The 18,509-nt window shown below is 47.2% G+C and overlaps 2 protein-coding genes across 11 annotated transcripts in view; one reads left to right on the forward strand and one right to left on the reverse strand.

The window, feature by feature from the left end:
- Positions 1–18,509, reverse strand: part of GHRL (ghrelin and obestatin prepropeptide) — a 100,111-nt gene that overhangs the window by 2,002 nt on the left and 79,600 nt on the right. The window contains 2 exon segments of the mRNA XM_060023793.2: positions 1,865–1,981; positions 2,205–2,340. Coding sequence (XP_059879776.2) covers positions 1,865–1,981; positions 2,205–2,312 — 225 coding nt within the window. The 5' untranslated portion in view covers positions 2,313–2,340.
- LOC132432510 (collagen alpha-1(I) chain) overlaps positions 2,380–18,509 on the forward strand; it is an 86,212-nt gene continuing 70,082 nt past the window's right edge. For all 10 annotated transcript variants that reach the window (XR_009520922.2, XR_009520923.2, XR_009520924.2 and 7 more), the window contains exons 1-3: positions 2,380–2,790; positions 3,895–3,958; positions 4,120–4,235. Coding sequence is in view for 3 of the 10 variants with exons in the window: in XM_060023050.2 (XP_059879033.1) it covers positions 2,527–2,790; positions 3,895–3,958; positions 4,120–4,235 (444 nt within the window). In the remaining 7 variants the exon portion in view is untranslated. The remainder of the gene's footprint in view (positions 2,791–3,894; positions 3,959–4,119; positions 4,236–18,509) is intronic.

Below are 18,509 nucleotides of genomic sequence, written 5' to 3' on the forward strand. Positions count from 1 at the left end.
TCCCATTTCACAGATGAGCAGAGATGCTCAGAGATGTTATTAAAACAACAGATATCTGTTGGTCCCCTTTTTAAAATTTACCTCCACCTCTTGTCTCCACCGTGAAGGTGGAGCAAGTGGAGATGATATGAGTGATTTAGGGGGAACTGAGGCCCCTCTGTTCCCTCCCTTCAGTAAATGCTCATTTCCCCTCCACCCCTGTGGCTCATGCGGGTGGTTGGATGACCCCAGCCGACTTCGCAGCACCACGAGCACCAAGCTGGGGACCTGCTGGGCTGGTTTGCACCCTGGAACCGGCGATGGGCAACTGACGGGAGGCGCAGCAGCTGTTGGATAGGGGTGCGGCTTTGAGCGACTTGAAAAGGTGCCTTAGTGTCTCATGTGATCAGTGGGGGATGGGTGGAACTTGGCCTCGAAAGCTTCCAGCTCTGAAACTTGATTGATTTCAGGAAAACTTTTGGAGGGGCTGTAGGGGCCTGGGATGAGTGAGGTGGGACCCCGGCCCTGGAGGGGTTCGGTGGGCACAGCCAGAGCCCTGCGGCCTGTGTCACAGGCCTCCCACCTGCCTCTGGCGTTTCACCACCTCCGACATTTCAGACTCCTGGTTCTAGCGGAGGCAGGGGCTGCCGTTTGCTCTGTGGAAACTGGAAACGTCCAGCCGTGAGTCATCAGCCACTGGAACCTCTTCCCCGCCTGGGCTAACTTAGGGCGTCTCTGGCCCCACTGGACCTGGCAGTCTCACCGGGAAAGCTCCCTAGTTTTAGTCTAAGGATTTGCAGGCTGATGAGTGGGCACGTGGCGGGTGGGGTCCCACACGTGGTGGAGGAGGCGCCTGGCGAGGTCAGAGGGCGAGGGTTGGGGATTTGACCCCTGAGGGGAGGAGAGGCTGGGGGTAGGTGGAGGGAGGCCAAGGCAGGGCAGAGGAGACTTCCTGGGCCACCTGCTCGCTCTCTGCCAGACCGGTGATGGGGACACAGGGCTTGGGGACTGGAGTCCCCCAGACTGTGGGTCCCACTTCTTCCCCATGCAGGGCTCTGGCCCCTCAGCCCAGTGAGATCCCTGGGCTGAGCCTCGGTTCCTCATCTCTAAATGAGGGCACAGAAACCAGCCCCACTGACTTCACGGGTGGTTGTAGAGGTTAAGTGCGAAGCAGGAGGGTAAAGCAGCCAGAGAGTGAGACCGCAGTTACTAGCAGTAGTTACTAGGCACCACCCGGGGATTCTGGTTTCCCTGCGTGCGGGGATCTGTCCTCAACTAAACTCTTGTCAGAACCATTCCCCGGACCGCGGCTGCCCGGCAGGGGTAACTATAAAACGCCTTCACGCTTTCTCTCTCCTAGTCCTCCGTTTCTCTCTAAACGGCTCCCCTGCCCCGTGAACTATTCATCAAAGCTCAAGCAAGCCTGATGAGCCCCATCCTCGTCTACAGGTGGGGTTTGGTGAGAGCTGGGCTCACCGCTCACCTGTCCAGGCCGCCGCCTGGTAAGATTGGGTAAGGTAAGGTCCGAGGGGCCCCTGAGTCGATCAGAAAGTTTTCTGCAGGAAACGCCTCCAGTCTGTGACCAGCTCTTCCTTCCTGAGTGTCTATTTGCTGGCTCCCCTCTGAGATCACCTGGCATCTGCTGGCGCCCCCTCTCCCCTCTGCTTGAGGCTCATCCTGATACAGCAAAGTTGCTTAGATGTTTGCCTGTTGATCGGCAAAGCCCATCTCAACAGAGCCCCGTGGTGCAGAGTCCACTGTTTTTGTGCTGTTTAATGTTCCTTGAGTGGCTGGTAAGTGAGTCCCTGTGGATGGCCGCCTCTCCACGCCCTCCCCCGCCCCATCCCCTCCACTGCGGAAAGCATAAAGCTGCAGAGGGACCCACCTGGATTTCCAGCTCGTCCCCTGCGCCTTCCGCCTGACTTCTGACGTCTGCGTCAAGCCAGCCATCCAGGGCCCGGGGCTTCGGTTTGGCTGACGGCTTCTTGGATTCCTTTCTCTGCTGGAAAGAGGAGGTGTTCTCCTTAGGGCCCTAAGCCCCCCTGTCCTTCCAGAAGCAGAGTGAGGGGTGGGCCCATGGTCAGACCCAGAGTCCTCCTTTGTGCTCTGGGAGAAGAAGGCTGAAGCGCAGAGAGGGTGAGCCACTGCCCAGCTCACGCAGCTCACGGAAGGGCTGCAGTGAGATTCCCCAGTCAGAGCGCAGGCCTCGTGGGGGGACGTCTCACCTGCACTTTCTGGTGTTCGGGGCTCAGGAAGCTGGAGCCCGCCATGGCCAAGTCCACCCAGAGCACACTGAAGAGCAGCAGGCTGCAGACGGTCCCTGGGGAGGGCATGGCCTCGGCCGGCTGGGGACAGATGGGCCTGGCGGAGAGAGCATCTCTGGGCAGCATGTGCCCCCATTCCATCCCCTCTTTTCCCCCCGCTTCCCTCCCTGTGCCTCTGAGCCCAGAAGACAGGCTGAAGGGCTCTGACCTGGACCTGGGGCCCTGATTGCTGAGTAGAGCGGCTCTTAGCGCCCTCTCTGCCCACCTCCCCCAGGTAGGACCGATGGAAGGATGTGGGTGCTCTTTTCCAAGACTGTTCATCTGGGGGCAGAATGCTTGGCAGTGGGACTCCCCATGTTCTTTATCCCAGGCCCCGAGGACCTTGTGCCAAGTTTCTCGAGGATGTTTGAGGAAGCTGAACTGGCAAGGTCCCAGGAGACATGGGGGCCCTGCGGCGGCTCCCAAGCCCAGCTCTGAGCAACCAGGCTGCCCCAGGTCATGCCACCTCCCCGAGTTCAGATGGGCCTGCGGATGCCCGGCAGTGGAGGTGAATTAACCCATAAACAGACCCTCCCACACACAAGAGAGTGGCCAGAGTGCCTACCTGGGATTCCTGGTGGAGGTGGTGCCTGGTGGCTGTCTGGTCATTATATAGGCAGCCTGTGTTTGTTTTAAACCAGCAGCCCCACCTCAGGGCAGCCCAGTATCCGGGGGCTGATTGACATTCCTTGGGAACTAAAAATACTACGCACGTTGTCCTCGGGGTAGAAATCAACAGCGGTGGGCAAACGCCCTGAGAGATGGCTGGGTGGCCTGGGACAGCCACGTGAGGTGGCCATCTGCTGCTCCTCTCTGCAAGCGTGCCTGGCCCTGGTTTAGGTGGGAGGGAGGAGAGTGGCCCTGGGTCTGGTCTGGCTTTGCTGCTCTGCGGCCTTGGCTTACTGGCCCTTCTGCCACTCCCTTCCTCCCGGGATAGAACGAGGTATCCTCACTCGAACTCAGGAGCTTGTCCTGCCCCTGCGCTCGCTGCTCTCCATGAGGGATGCTGCTCTGGCTCCCACAGAACCCGAGCACATGGGACGCTGGCTCGTGGAACTCTCACACGTCCACGAGGGAAGCCCCTATTTCAGATGAGGAAACTGCAGGGGAGCAGGACAGAGACCATCTCCAACAGGGGCTGAACTCCAGTCCTGTTGTTTTTTTTAAAATGTGTAGTATGATCCCATTTTATGGAAAAAATACAAGATGAAAATACAACAAATATAGACAGCCAACTATCTGGAAGGACATATGCTATTGAATTCTTTTCTTCTTTGTAATTATTTTTAGTGCTTAGGTTGAATATTCATTTGGTAATAAGAAACAAGCAAATAAGTGTCTTACTTTTCTGTAACTCTTGGTAGAATCACATGCTCCACCTTGCAAAAAAAATCAAACCTGAGTCTATAGATGCTGTAGATTCAATTACCAACTCCCAAGAAATACAGGGGATGGACGAGTGTGTAAAGGGGACCCACAGGGATGCAATCAGCCCAATACAAACTGAGGGCAACAATAAGGGGCAAGTGTCCAATCCCTTCTTTTGGGTGGTGGTGATGGCTCTGCTCAGCTTGGTCTTTCTTAATGTGCGGGCCTTTCTCCCCTCCCCCAGCCAGGTTCTGAGAGGGAGCAGAGTGCCCTGGGGGCAGGAGAGCCGGGACCTGGTGCTGCCACAGGTGAGCACACACAGATTGGCCTTACGCAGATCACTGAGCGTCCCCCTGCTCACGGCTGCCTCTCACAGGGGCTTGAGGGTTAACTGAGGTGATGGGTGTGCAATCCTTTGTAACCTGTCAAGTACCATGCAGGTGACAACAGTTTTTTGTACCCTGGCCAGCCTTTGCCACGTCAGATGTTCGCGGACGAAGAGCGCATCAACCACGTGGGGGATTCCTTACGTGCCCGCAGCGGCTCATCCCACAGGATGCCCAGGTGGTGACTCCTAAGGGCTTGGTGAGTTGTCTGTGTAGACGTTCTAGCGTTTCAGAGGAGGAGCTCACTTCTGGCTGGGCTCGGGCTGGGAGGGTAGGAAGGGCTCCGTGATCCAGGCGGCGGAAGTGGAGCAGGGCTTTGAAGGGAGGGCACCGCTGCAGGCAGAGGGGCAGGAGCGGGGGGGGAACAGCAGGCGTGGGTGCAGACTGTCTGTGGCCCCAGTGAGAAGGCTGGGTGCTCGGAGGAGGGTGGCAATGGGGCGGGTTGTAAGAAAAGGCCTAGAAGGAGGTACGGGGTTGGGATAAGCACAGTTTGGAAGCTGGGGGCCCAAGGAGTTTGGGCCTGATCTGGAAGAGGGAGGCCACTGAAGGCTTTTGAGCAGAGGAGTGACAGGACACGACCTTAAAGACCTGGGAGGCTGCACCGTTATTTCACGGGGAGAAAACCTGAATGCCACAGGGACCACACTTTCCCCAAAGCCACGCAGCCCTCAGTGGCAGTGCCCGGACGCCTAGCCAGGCTCCTGAGCACGACGGGATGGGGCAGGGGAGCCAGCAGAACGCTGGTCATCCGATGACCGCCTGACTGAGATGGTCGTCAGGGGGCACTGGACCCTTGTGGAGACTCTAGGGACAGTGGGTGCCCGGGAGGGGCTGGACTGAGCCCCTCAGTAGAATGTGGGGACTGAGTACCTCCAGCTGGAAAACTTCTCACCACCAGTGCACTGGGGCGGGGGCCGGAATCCTCCCGCAGTCCCAGCAGAGTGTAAGTGTGTCACCTGGAGGCCTTCGCCCTTGCGGGCCACCTTGAGCTGATGCCTCTTGGCCTTGGGGCTCAGAAGGGCTGAAGGTGGAGCAGGTGGGGAGATGCTAGAGAAGGCCTGCAGCTTTTTCAGAGCGTGGCCCGCCCTGCCCGCCCCGGCCCCAAAAACCCCAAACGGACTATGGTGACCAGGCCCCACTGAGATGTGAGGCCTCCTTCAGTCCCGGCCCTGGAGACAGGAACTGCCAGTGTTGATCTTAGATAACACCCCGCAGGCAAACACCCACGCGGGCTGCTGCGTTCCCTTCCGGAGCAGAAAGGTGGCCTGCGGGCTGGAAAGCATCCGAAGCACATCCCGCAGAGCGGAGGCTGGTTGGGGGAGGAAGGAAGGATGCCGGAGCCACTGAGGGAGGGGGAGGCGGCACCCAGAAAGTACCTCGCTGCCCACCCCCGGCTGTGGACGGGGTGCAGGCTGGGGTGGGGACGCACGCAGACCTGAGCCCAGAGGCCTTCGAGGAGGACTGTGTGGCTCGGGGTGGGGAGGACTGTCCTGCCTCAGCACGTGTTTCCCCTCCTTTGAGTGTGGATAATGCCAAGGCCAGTCTGTCCGTCTGTCTTCTCTGAACCTTCCTCCGGATTGCTTGCTGGTTGGTGGTTTCCTTCCCACAGCAGGGCCTTGAGGGCCCGGCCTCATCCACAGATAAGGGCGCATCGTCACCGAATTAACTGCTGTATGTCAGTGGTGTCTGAGAACAAATTGTGTACACAGTCCACTGTCATTCTGTTTGTGCTGTTAAGTAGCTGGCTGAGCAGGGAGTTTTCTCATGAATTTGGCCAAACCTTGGTCTGAATGAGGCAGATTCTGGGGTAATAGAAACGGGTTTCATTTTCTGAGATAGATAGGGCTCTTTGGCGGGGCTTATTTTCTTCTCCTCGTTCTGGCGTCCATAACTTGTAGAACAGCATCGATCACTAGGAGTATCATGCCAGTCATGCCATTAACAATTCCTTAGGAGTCCCATTAAAAAACGAAAAAGAAACAGATAAAATCCATTTTAATAATATACTGTAATATATTCAGAATACTACCAATTTGACATGTAATCAGTGTTATAAATGATTTAGATATTTGGCACTGGTTTTCTTTTTACTAAATTTTCAAAGTCCATTGTGTATTATATTTTCACAGCACGTTTCAGTTCAGACCAGCCACATTTCCAGTGCTCAGCAGCTCTTGTGGCTCACGGCTATTGCACTGGACAAGCTCTAGATCATCATGGGTGTCCCTCTTACAACCTCCACATCCTTAGCCCAGTGCTATCTCATCCCTCCTGCTCCAAACACAACCTCTCCCACTGGGGTTTCCCTGTTCTCCTGCCATCGTGGGGCTGGAGCCCCCAGTATTGGTCTCCTATCTTCAGTCTTTCTCTCCACCAGCTTTTGCCCTCAGCGTTAAAATATGCCCAGGTCTCTCTCATCCTGGAAAGGTCTATTGATGCCTTCTTGCCCTCATGCTACCGTGTCCAGGCAGAAGTTCCTGTCCCTGTATCCTGTCCCTTATGGGTACTGGCCCCTCCACACTCTGTAGCTTGACTCCCTGCACCGCCCGCCAACCACTGTGCTGAAACTGTTCTCAGAACTACAGGTAGCGCAGTCTAGGGATGGCTAAGAGCCCTAGGCTCTCAGGATGAGGCCTGTAGGGTGATCTAATCTCACCGCTGGGTGCAGGTTTGTGCTGGGCTGCAGTGGATGCATAGGGGAAGTGGTAAGAAAGCAGTCTTTTTTATGTCTCATCTTCGGATTCTGATCCAGTAAGTCTGCAGTGGGGCGTGAGAATCTGTATGTCTCAGATACTGAACAAGTATCTCAGGCACTTCCTTTCTGATTATAAAATAATGTTTCCAGTAGAAAATTTGGCCATATGTAAGATAAACTCTCTCTCCATGTATATTTGAACTTCTTATTCTGGAAAATTTCAACCTTAAAATGAAAGCAGAGAGAGTAATACAATGAGTCTCCACAAGCATTCATCATCACTTTCAACATGTATTAGCATCTTGCTTCGTGTATTTATCCCACATACTATTTTTCCTCTGGGGGGAATATTCTAAAAGCAAATCTCAGCAATCATGTAATTTCAGCCTTAAAATCTTCAGTGTGTAACTCTAACTGATAAAACACACTGTCTTACCCTACAACAACCCCCTTACCTCAACCTGATTCTTTCTCTATTGTTCCTTTCTACATTTATTACCATTTTTTTTTCAATTATTTTATCACCTTGATATCCAGTTTGTACAGGAAAGGCAAGAAAAATACATCATTTTTCTCTACTTACTAATGTTCAAAATAAGGACAGTCTCTAGATCCATCCAGGTCTCTACAAATAATCCATCCAGGTCTCTACAAATGACTTTTTCTGGCTGAGTAATATTCCATTGTATATATGCACCACATCTTCTTTATCCATTCATTTGTCGATGGGCATTTAGGTTGCTTCCATGTCCTGGCTATTGTAAATAGTGCTGCAATGAACATTGGGGTGCGTGTGTCATTTTGAATCACGGTTTTCTCTGGTTATCTGCCCAGGAGTGGGATTGCTGGGTCATATGGTAATTCTAGTTTTAGTTTTCTAAGGACCCTCCATACTGTTCTCCATAGTGGCTGTATCAATTTGCATCCCCACCAACAGTGCAAGAGGGTTCCCTTTTGTCCACACCCTGTCCAGCATTTGTTGTTTGCAGATTGTCTGATGATGCCCATTCTAACTGGTGTGAGGTGATAACCTCATTGTAGTTTTGATTTGCATTTCTCTAACAATTGGTGATGTTGAGCACCTTTTCACGTGCTTCTTGGCCATCTATATGTCTTCTATGGAGAAATGTCTATTTAGGTCTGCTCATTTTTTGATTGGGTTTTGATTGCGGAGCACAGGCTCTGGACGCGTAGGCTCAGCGGCCATGGGTCATGGGCCCAGCCGCTCCGTGGCATGTGGGATCTTCCCGGACTGGGGCACGGACCCGTGTCCCCTGCATCGGTAGGCGGACTCTCAACCACTGCGCCACCAGGGAAGCCCTGTTTATTTTTTTAATATTGAGCTGCACGAGCTGTTTATATATTTTGGAGATTAATCCTTTGTCTGTTGGTTCGTTTGCAAATATTTTCTCCCATTCTGAGGGTTGTCTTTTGGTCCTGTTTGTAGTTTTGTTTGCTTTGCAAAAGCTTTGAAGTTTCATTAGGTCCCATTTGTTCATTTTTGTTTTAATTTCCATTACTTTAGGAGGTGGATCAAAAAAGATCTTGCTGTGATTTATGTCCAAGAGTGTTCTTCCTATGTTTTCCTCTAAGAGTGTTATGGTGTCCGGTCTTACAGTTAGGTCTGTAAATCATTTTGAGTTTATTTTTGTGTATGGTGTTAGGGAGTGTTCTGATTTCATTCTTTTTTTTTTTTTTTTGTGGTACACGACCTGTCACTGCTGTGGCCTCTCCCGTTGCGGAGCACAGGCTCCGGACGCGCAGGCTCAGTGGCCATGGCTCACAGGCCCAGCCGCTCCGCGGCATGTGGGATCCTCCCAGACCAGGGCATGAACCTGTGTCCCCTGCATCGGCAGGCGGACTCCCAACCACTGCGCCACCAAGGAGGCCCTGATTTCATTCTTTTACATGTAGCAGTTTTCCCAAACCAGTTATTGAAGAGACTGTCTTTTCTCCATTGTATATCTTTGCCTCGTTTATCATAGATTAGTTGACCATAGCTGCGTGGGTTTATCTCTGGGTTTTCTATGATTTCCATTGATCTATATTTTTGTCTTTGTGCCAGTACCATATTTTCTTGATTACTGTAGCTTTGTAGTATAGTCTGAAATCAGGGAGTCTGATGCCTCCAGCTCCATTTTCTTCCCTTAAGATTGCTTTGGCTATTCAGGGTCTTTTGTGTCTCCATTCACATTTTAAGAGTTTTTGTTCTAGTTCTGTACAAAAATGCCACTGGTAATTTGAAAAGGATTGCATTGAATCTGTAGATTGCTTTGGGTAGTATAGTAATTTTCACAGTATTGATTCTTCCAATCCAAGAACATGGTGTATCTGTCCATCTGTTTGTGTCATCTTTGATTTCTTTCATCAGTGTCTTACAGTTTTCTGAGTACAGGTCTTTTACCTCCTTAGGTAGGTTTATTCCTAGGTATTTTATTCTTTTTGTTGCAGTGGTGAATGGGATTGTTTCCTTAATTTCTCTTTCTGGTCTTGCATTGCTAGTGTCTAGGAATGAGAGAGATTTCTGTGCATTACTTTTGTATCCTGCAACTTTACCAAATTCATTGATTAGCTCTAGTAGTTTTCTGGTGGCATCTTTAAGATTATGTATAGTATCACGTCATCTGCAGACAGTCACAGTTTTACCTCTTTTCCAATATGTATTCTTTTTATTTCTTTTTCTTCCCTGATTGCCGTGGCTAGGGCTTCCAAAATTATGCTAATAGTGGTGAGAGTGGACATCCTTGTCTTGTTCCTGATCTTAGAGGAAATGCTTTCTGTTTTTCACCATTGAGAATGATGTTTGCTGTGGTTTTGTCGTAGATGGGCTTGATTATGTTGAGGTCGGTTTCCTCTTTGCCCACTTTCTGGAGAGTTTTTATCATAAATGGGTGTTGAGTTTTTCAAAAGCTTTTTCTGCATCTATTGAGATGATCATATGTTTTTCTTCTTCAATTTGTTAATATGGTGTATCACGTTGATTGAATTGCATATATTGAAGAATCCTTACATCCCTGGCATAAACCCCACTTGATCATGGCGTATGATCCTTTTAATGTGTTGTTGGATTATGTTTGCTAGTATTTTGTTGAGGATTTTTGCATCTATGTTCATCAGTGATATTGGTCTGTAATTTTCTTTTTTTGTAGTATGTTTGTCTGGTTTTGGTTATCAGGCTGATGGTGGCCTCATAGAATGAGTTTGGGAGGGTTCCTTCCTCTGCAATTTTTTGGAAGAGTTTGAGAAGGATGGGTGTTAGCTCTTCTCTAAATGTTTGACAGAATTCACCTGTGAAGCCATCTGGTCGTGGACGTTTTTTGTTGGAACATTTTTAATCACACTTTCAGTTTCCTTACTTGTGACTGGTCTGTTCATCTTTTCTGTATCTTCCTGGTTCAGTCTTGGAAGGTTATACCTTCCTTAGAATTTGTCCACTTCTTCCACGTTGTCCATTTTATTCACTTAGAGTTGCTTATAGCAGTCTCTTATGATGCTTTGTATTTCTGTGGTGTCTGTTGTAACTTCTCCTTTTTCATTTCTAATTTTATTGATTTGAGTCCTCTCCCTCTTTCCCCTGAGGAGTCTGGCTAAAGGTGTATCAATTTTGTTTATCTTCTCAAAGAACCAGCTTTCAGTTTTATTGATCTTTGCTAATGTTTTCTTTGTTTCTATGTCATTTATTTCTGCTCTGGTCTTTATGATTTCTTTCCTTCTACTGACTTTGGGTTTTGTTTGTTCTTCTTTCTCTGGTTCCTTTAGTTGTAGGGTTAGATTGTTTGTTTGAGACTTTTCTTGTTTCTTGAGGTCGGCTTGTATTGCTATAAACTTCCCTCTGCGAATTGCTTTTGCTGCATCTCATAGGTTTTGGATCGTTGTGTTTTCATTGTCATTTGTCTGTAGGTATATTTTGATTTCCTCTTTGATTTCTTCAGTGATCTCTTGGTTATTTAGTAACGTATTGTTTAGCCTCCATGTATTTGTGTTTTTTATCGTTTTTTTCCCCCTGTAATTGAGTTCTAATCTCATAGTGTTGAGGTCGGAAAAGATGCTTGATATGATTTCAGTTTTCTTAAATTTACCAAGGCTTGATGTGTGACCCAAGATGTGATGTATCCTGGAGAACGTTCCATGTGCACTTGAGAAGAAATGTAATCTGCTGTTTTTGGATGGAATGTCCTATAAATATGAATGAAATGTGTCTGGTCTTTTGTGTCATTTAAAGCTTGTGTTTCCTTATTAATTTTCTGTCTGGATCATCTGTCCACTGGTGTAAGTGAGGTGTTAAAGTCCCCCACTATTATTGTGTTAGTGTCAATCTCCTCTTTTATAGCTGTTAGCAGTTGCCTCATGTATTGAAGTGTTCCTATGTTGGGTGCGTATATATTTATAGTTATTATATCTACTTCTTGGATTGATCCCTTGATCATGATGTACTGTCCTTCCTTGTCTCTAGTAAGATTCTTTAGTTTGAAGTCTGTTTTATTTGATATGAGTATTACGACTCCAGCTTTCTTTTGATTTCCATTTGCATGGAATATCTTTTTCCATCCCCTCACTGTCAGTCTGTACGTGTCCCTAGGTGTGAAGTGGGTCTCTTGTAGGCAGCATATATGGGTATTATTTTTGTAACCATTCAGTGAGCCTGTGTCTTTTGGTTGGAGCATTTAATCCATTCACGTTTAAGGTAATTATCGATATGTATGTTCCCATGACCAATTTCTTAATTGTTGTTGGTTTGTTTTTGTAGGTCCTTTTCTTCTGTTGTGTTTCCCACTTAGAGAAATTCCTTTAGCATTTGCTGTTGAGCTGGTTCGGTGGTGCTGAATTCTCTTAGCTTTTGCTGGTCTGTAAAGCTTTTGATTTCTCTGTCGAATCTGAATGAGATACTTGCTGGGTAGAGTAATGTTGGTTGTAGGTTGTTCCCTTTCATCACTTTAATTATATGGTGCCACTCCCTTCTGGCTTGTAGAGTTTCTGCTGAGAAATCAGCCGTTAACCTTATGGGAGTTCCCTTGTATGTTATTTGTTGTTTTTCCCTTGCTGCTTTGAATAATTTTTCTTTGTCTTTAAATTTTGTCAGTTTGATTACTCTGTGTCTCGGCATGTTTCTCCTTGGGTTTGTCCTGCCTGGGACTCTCTGTGCTTCCTGGACTTGGATGGCTATTTCCTTTCCCGTGTTAGGGAAGTTTTTGACTATAATCTCTTCAAGTATTTTCTCGGGTCCTTTCTCTCTTCTCCTTCTGGAAGCCCTACAATGCGAATGTTGTTGTGTTTAATGTTTTCCCAGATGTCTCTTAGGCTGTCTTCATTTGTTTTCATTCTTTTTTCTTTCTTCTGTTCCACAGCAGTGAATTCCACCATTCCTTCCTCCAGGTCACTTATCCGTTCTTCTGCCTCAGTTATTCTGCTATTGAGTCCTTCTAGTGTATTTTTCATTTCAGTTATTATATTGTTCATCTCTGTTTGTTTCTTAATTCTTCTAGGTCTTTGCTAAACAATTCGTGCATCTTTTCGATCTTTGCCTCCATTCTTTTTTCGAGGTCCTTGATAATCTTCACTATCGTTCTGCAGTCTTTTTCTGGAAGGTTGGCTGTCTCCACTTCATTTAGTTGTTTTTCTGGGGTTTTATCTTGTTCTTTCATCTGGTACAAAGTCCTTTGCCTTTTCATGTTGTCTATCTTTCTGTGAATGTGGTTTTCCTTCCACAGGCTACAGAACTGTAGTCCTTCTTGTTTCTGCCGTCTGCCCTCTGGTGGATGAGTCTATGTAAGAGGCTTGTGTAAGCTTCCTGATGGGAGGGAATGATGGTGGGTAGAGCTGGGTGTTGGTCTGGTGGGCAGAGCTCAGTAAAAGTTTAATCCGTTTGTCTGCTGATGGGTGGGGCTGGGTTCCCTCCCTGTTGGTTGTTTGGCCTGAGGCAACCCAGCACTGGAGCCTATCCAGCTCTTTGGTGGGGCTAATGGCAGACTCTGGGAGGGCTCAGGCAAAGGAGCACTTCCCAGAACTTTTGCTGCTAGTGTCCTTGTCCCCATGGTGAGCCACAGCCACCCCCCACCTCTGCAGGAGACCCTTCAACACTAGCAGGTTGTCTGGTTCAGTCTCCTATGGGGTCACTGCTCCTTCCCCTGCTTACTGATGCACACACTACTTTGTGTGTGCCCTCCAAGAGGGGAGTCTCTGTTTCCCCCAGTCCTGGCAAAGTCCTGCAATCAAATCCCGCTAGCCTTCAGCATCTGGTTCTCTAGGAATTCCTCCTCCCATTGCCGGACCCCCAGGTCGGGAAACCTGACGTGGGGCTCAGAACCTTCACTCCAGTGGGTGGACTTCTGTGGTGTAAGTGTTCTCCAGTTTGTGAGTCACCCACCCAGCAGTTACGGGATTTGATTGTAGTGTGATTGTGCCCCTCCTCCTGTCCCATTGCGGCTCCTCCTTTGTCTTTGGATGTGGGGTATCTTTTTTGGTGAGTTTCAGTGTCTACCTGAACATGATTGTTCAGTAGTTAGTTGTGATTCCGGTGCTCTCGCGACAGGGAGTGAGCTCACGTCCTTCTACTCCACCATCTTGAACCAATCTCATGGATTTTTTTCTTAAAATATAAGTGTTTCAATCCATTACAGTTATTTTCTTTTTGATGTTTCCAGAGTTTATTCCTGTGTGCTTTTGATACAACCCTATCGTTTTTAATAGTTTGTTTTCTTTCTGTCTCATTAAGAAATCCTGGCCTCATCTTTTGTGTGTCCTTCCTGCTTCTGACCTTAATTTGCCATTTCTTTAAGAAGTTTTGGTTTCTTTTAGTGGGAAATAGTTTTTTGTTTTTTTTTTTTACATCTTTATTGGAGTATAATTGCTTTACAATGGTGTGTTAGTTTCTGCTATATAACATAGTGAATCAGTTATACATATACATATGTTCCCATATCTCTTCCCTCTTGCGATTCCCTCCCACCCTCCCTATCCCACCCCTCCAGGTGGTCACAAAGCACCAAGCTGATCTCCCTGTGCTATGCGGCTGCTTCCCACTAGCTATCGATTTTACATTTGGTATTGTATAAATGTCCATGTCACTCTTCCACTTTGTCCCAGTTTACCCTTCCCCCTCCCCGGGAAATAGTTTTTAAAGACCACAGTCTGGATGGTAACTACTAGTATTGCTTCTAGGCCTTTTCAGCGCATAGATGATAAAAACATAGTTTTTAGAAGGAGAAAAATAGGACATGAGTTAATACTGTTATTTCCAAGTAAAACTTAAGGTCACTGTGCTTTTTCACTTCTTGGGTTTTATATTTAAATTCCTTTATCTTAAAAACCTTGATTTCTAATTACATTAACAAAATTATCTCTGTCTTGCTGTATCTTACCGTATCAACATAATACTTTCAAAATAAGACTACGACAATTACTACAAACCATAAAACTACTAAACGCAGTCTTAGGAATATACGGTCAAATGAGTTAACTATTTTCTCTGTGTGGTTATGCCAAGGGCTTGATATATACCTAACATTCCATCCAGTTGTTTTTTCAGTTTTTAGGGATTTTTTTCCCCTTTACTTGTTAATTATTAAACATTACGTGGTTCCCAAGTCAATGCTATAAGACAAGGTACCTGCAGAGACTATTATCTTCCATTCCTGTCCCCTTCATTCTGTTCCTCCTTTCCTCTATAGGTAAGTATTGCGATTTTTTTCTTTCACCCATGAGTGATTTAGATGTATTGCTTAAATTTCCAAATATTTGAGGATTTTCCAAGTATTCTATTATTGGTTTCTAGGTTACTTCCATTATAGTGTGAGAATATGTTGTAGATAATTTTAATTCTGTTAGATTTGTTAAAGTTTGTTGTAGGGTCCAGAAATTAGTGTGTCTCGATGAGTGTTCCAGATGTGCTTGAATGCGTTTAAGTGCTGCTGGGTGGAATGTTCTGTGAGTGCCTGATAGGTCAAATTGATTGCCAGGTTTGTTTATGTATTCTGTAACTTCACTGTTTTCTAGTTCTGTGAGTTTTTGTTTCACATATTTTGAAGCTCTGTTTTAAGTGTATACATCTTTAGGATTGTTGCCTTCTTGATGAATTGACCCTTTTATTATTATGCCCCTTTTTATCCCTTATAAGTATTTCTCGTTCTAAAGTCTATTTTATCTGAAATTTTTTGTTCTAGAACCAGTTTTTTTTAAAAATAATTTATTTTATTTATTATTTTTGGCGGCGTTGGGTCTTCATTGCTCCGAGCGGGCTTTGTCTAGTTGTGGCGAGCGGAGGCTACTCTTTGTTGCGGTGCACGGGCTTCTCATTGCAGTGGTTTCTCTCGTTGCGGAGCACGGGCTCTGGGCATGCGGGCTTCAGTAGTTGTGGCTTATGGGCTCTAGAGCTCAGGATAAGTTGTGGCGCACAGGCTCTGCTGTTCCACGGCCTGTGGGATCTCCGCGGACCAGGTCTTGAATGTGTGTCCCCTGCACTGGCAGGCAGATTGTTAAGCACTGCTTCACCAGGGAAGTCTGATTTGTATAGTTTCTAATGAGAAGTTGGCTGTCATTCTTATATTTGTTCCTGTGTATGTAATATGTCTTTTTTTTTTCTGGCTGCTTATATAATTTTTAAGAAAGTTCAGTAGTATTATTGTATGTGTATTTTCTTCTGCTTGGGGTTCTTTAATTTCCTAGAATCTGTAGGGTTATAGTTCAAATCCAGCTGAGAAATTTTGGCTGTTTCTCTAAACATTGTTCTCTGTCTCCTTTGGAATCCAACTGACACGTATTTTAGACTACTTAATACTGGAGTCTCTGTGTTTGTTTTGTTTTGTCTGCTTTTCTCCCTGTGCTTCAGTTTGCATAGTTTCTATTGCTGTCTTCACATGTACTGATGTTTCCTGTCAGTGTCTAATGTGCTTTTACTCCCATCCAGGGTATTTTTCACTCCAGATATTGAATTGTTCATTTCTAGAGACTCCATTTGCAACTTTCTTCTATCTCCCATTTTTCTTATGTTCATTATCCTTTACATTCGTTTTTTTTTTCTTCTTTTTTTTTCTTGTGGTACTCGGGCCTCTCCCTGCTGTGGCCTCTCCCGTTGCGGAGCACAGGCTCCGGACGCGCAGGCTCAGCGGCCATGGCTCACGGGCCCAGCTGTTCCGCGGCATGTGGGATCTTCCCGGACCGGGGCACGAACCCGTGTCCCCTGCATCGGCAGGCAGACTCCCAACCACTGCGCCACTGGTGAAGCCCTCCGTTACATTCTTGAACATATTTATAATAGCTGTCTTTCAGGTAGTCATCTGCTAATTCCGTGGTCTCTCTCCTGAGTCTGTGGCTATTCACTGTTTTCCTCTCCTGGTTATGGGTCATTTGCTTGCTTCTTTGACTGCCCAGTAATTTTGGATTAGGTGGTGGATGTTGTAAATTTTATGCTGTCACATGTTGAATTTTCTTGTTGTTCCTTTAAAGAGCGTGGGGCTTTGATCTGGCAGAAAGTGAAATTATTGGTGGATCAGTTTGATGCTTTCAAGGCTTGCTTTTAAGGTCCAGAGCAGCCTTTACTCTAGACCTGATTGAAGATACACCATTGACGCGTGATCTTTCTTAGGACTCGACCCAGTGCCCTTTGTATCGTGAGGCTGTTGCACTCTGGTTCTTGGGAACGTGAACTACTCGCCCTCTGTTGAGTTCCAGGAATGCTTGGCCCACTGCTCTTTGGTCACGAGAGTTTGACCCTTCCCGTAAGCAGGTTAGTACTTGGTCAGAAGTCTAGGAGACCCTCCTGCAGGTCCGAGGAGCTGGCTGTCTCTGAGCAGCTCGCTCTTCTCTAGTACTCTGTAAATGCTACCTTTGCCTTTCTGAACTCTCATCTGTCTTTTTAACTCAGTGAGGCCGCTCTGGATTCGATTTCCCTGCCCTTTCCTGGGAACTGCCTCCAGGAAGAAAGCTGCGGCCATTGTGGTGCTCCCTTCCCACACCCACTTTTTCCTCTTCTTCCAAACACTGCCTGTTGTCCTACATCGGAAAGCAGTTGTTTCATGGATTTTGTGTTTTTCTAGTTGTTAATGGCTTGAGGGAAACTCTTGGAGCTGTGAATCCTTCCTGTGTGGAAGTGGAAATCTCCCCCTTATGAATGGTTGGCCCTGCTCCTTGATGATTCGGAGTTTGAGGGGCTACCTTAATGTCATCCAGGGGTTTCTTTTGCTATCCTAGTTGCTTTGCTTTTGTGAGAGGATTGAAAATCAGTGTGGCTGCTACTGCCATCTTGCCCTAACTAGAATTCTCTGTGTATCTTTTAAATTACCCTTACATTCCTCTCATTTGGGCTTGGCAACTGCCCTGAAGATGGACACAACATGGCACTGCACTTGGTTGGCCTGTTTTGTTGTAACAAATTGGAGGTATCTCCCTTACCCCAGGAATGGCTAACGTGTTACCACCCTAAGCATAAACTGTTGACAGTGGTAATTTCATTTACTTCCAGATTATTCGATGGGATGGTGTAAGCTATAAACACAGCCTATGGCCAGGAGCCCAAGAAGCTATCACTAACCCACTGTGAGACATGGGACCAGTCCCTTCTCATTAATCATCTGTATATGGCACTGTAAGGGGGACCAGGCCTGCCCTTGGGAGCACGGAGCTTGTTAAGGAAGGCAGATACGTAGAGCTAACTAGAATTCAGTGTAATTTGTGTCCATTGAGAAGCCCGAGCAAAGGTGCTTCCTTGGCCTTTCTTTTCGCATCTGAATAATGGGAGGGAGGGAGCAGCAATTTTCCTATTGTTCTGTGCAGGCTAGGATTTTGCGGAATGCCTTGGGAGGTCTTGTGGGCCAGGCCCTCTGTCCTCACTTGAACCAATGTAGTTGCACTTTTTCCAATTTTATATGTTATGATGTAAGATTTCTTTCACAACAGGGATTCTGCTGCTGAAAAATGGACAAAGAACAGGCAGAAGAGGGGTCCACACTTAGCTGTGCACAGAACCTCCTGCAGTGAGCGGCCTGCCCTTTCCTTGGTGTGTGCGCACGTAAAGGCCCGGCGTGAGCTCCACTCCCCGATTACGGCTGAGGAGCCCCAGCAGCAGGTCGCGGATTCCAGCCTTGAGAGTTCTGAGCTGAGACAGATCAGGATGCCAACGGTGGCTTTAGCACCTGGTGGTGGACGGCCCAGGGCAGCTCTTGACCTTCTTGCCAGTTTCCTCATCAGTAAGTCAGGGGTGTGCGCCTACACAGGCTTTCTGTGCTGCTTCACTCAGGCCTCAGTAAATCCCAGCTACTGCTGCGACTGCTGCTTCAGGTCAGTGTCCCAGGGCCTCTGGTGAAAGGTGATCCTTGGTTCAGGGTCGCTTAGGACCAGAACCATGCTCTGCATACTCCGTGCTCTAAACTGTCAGCCCCACGACAGGCCAGCCTTGGGACCCAGACTTCTTAGGCTCCAGGGATGTGATAATAGCCTAGATTTCTGTGGCCTGAGGGGAATTTATTAGGCATTTTTTCTTTTTTTTAATTTACTTTTTATTTCATTTTAAAGTATAGTTGATTTTCAGTGTTGCGTTTATTTGAGGTGTAGAGCAATGTGATTCAGTATACACACATAACTGTACTCACTCGGATTCTTTTCCCATATAGGTTATGACGGAGTGTTGAGTAGAATTCCCTGTGCTCTACAATATTTCCTTCTTAATTATCGGTTTTATGAATATTAGTGATTATACGTTAATCCCAACCTCCTCATTTGTCTCCCCCACCTTTCCAACTTAGTAACCCTAAGCTTGTTTTCTAGGTCTGTGAGTCTCTCTCTGTT

Source organism: Delphinus delphis, chromosome 10 (genome assembly GCF_949987515.2).
Source record: "Delphinus delphis chromosome 10, mDelDel1.2, whole genome shotgun sequence".
Lineage (NCBI taxonomy): Eukaryota > Metazoa > Chordata > Mammalia > Artiodactyla > Delphinidae > Delphinus > Delphinus delphis.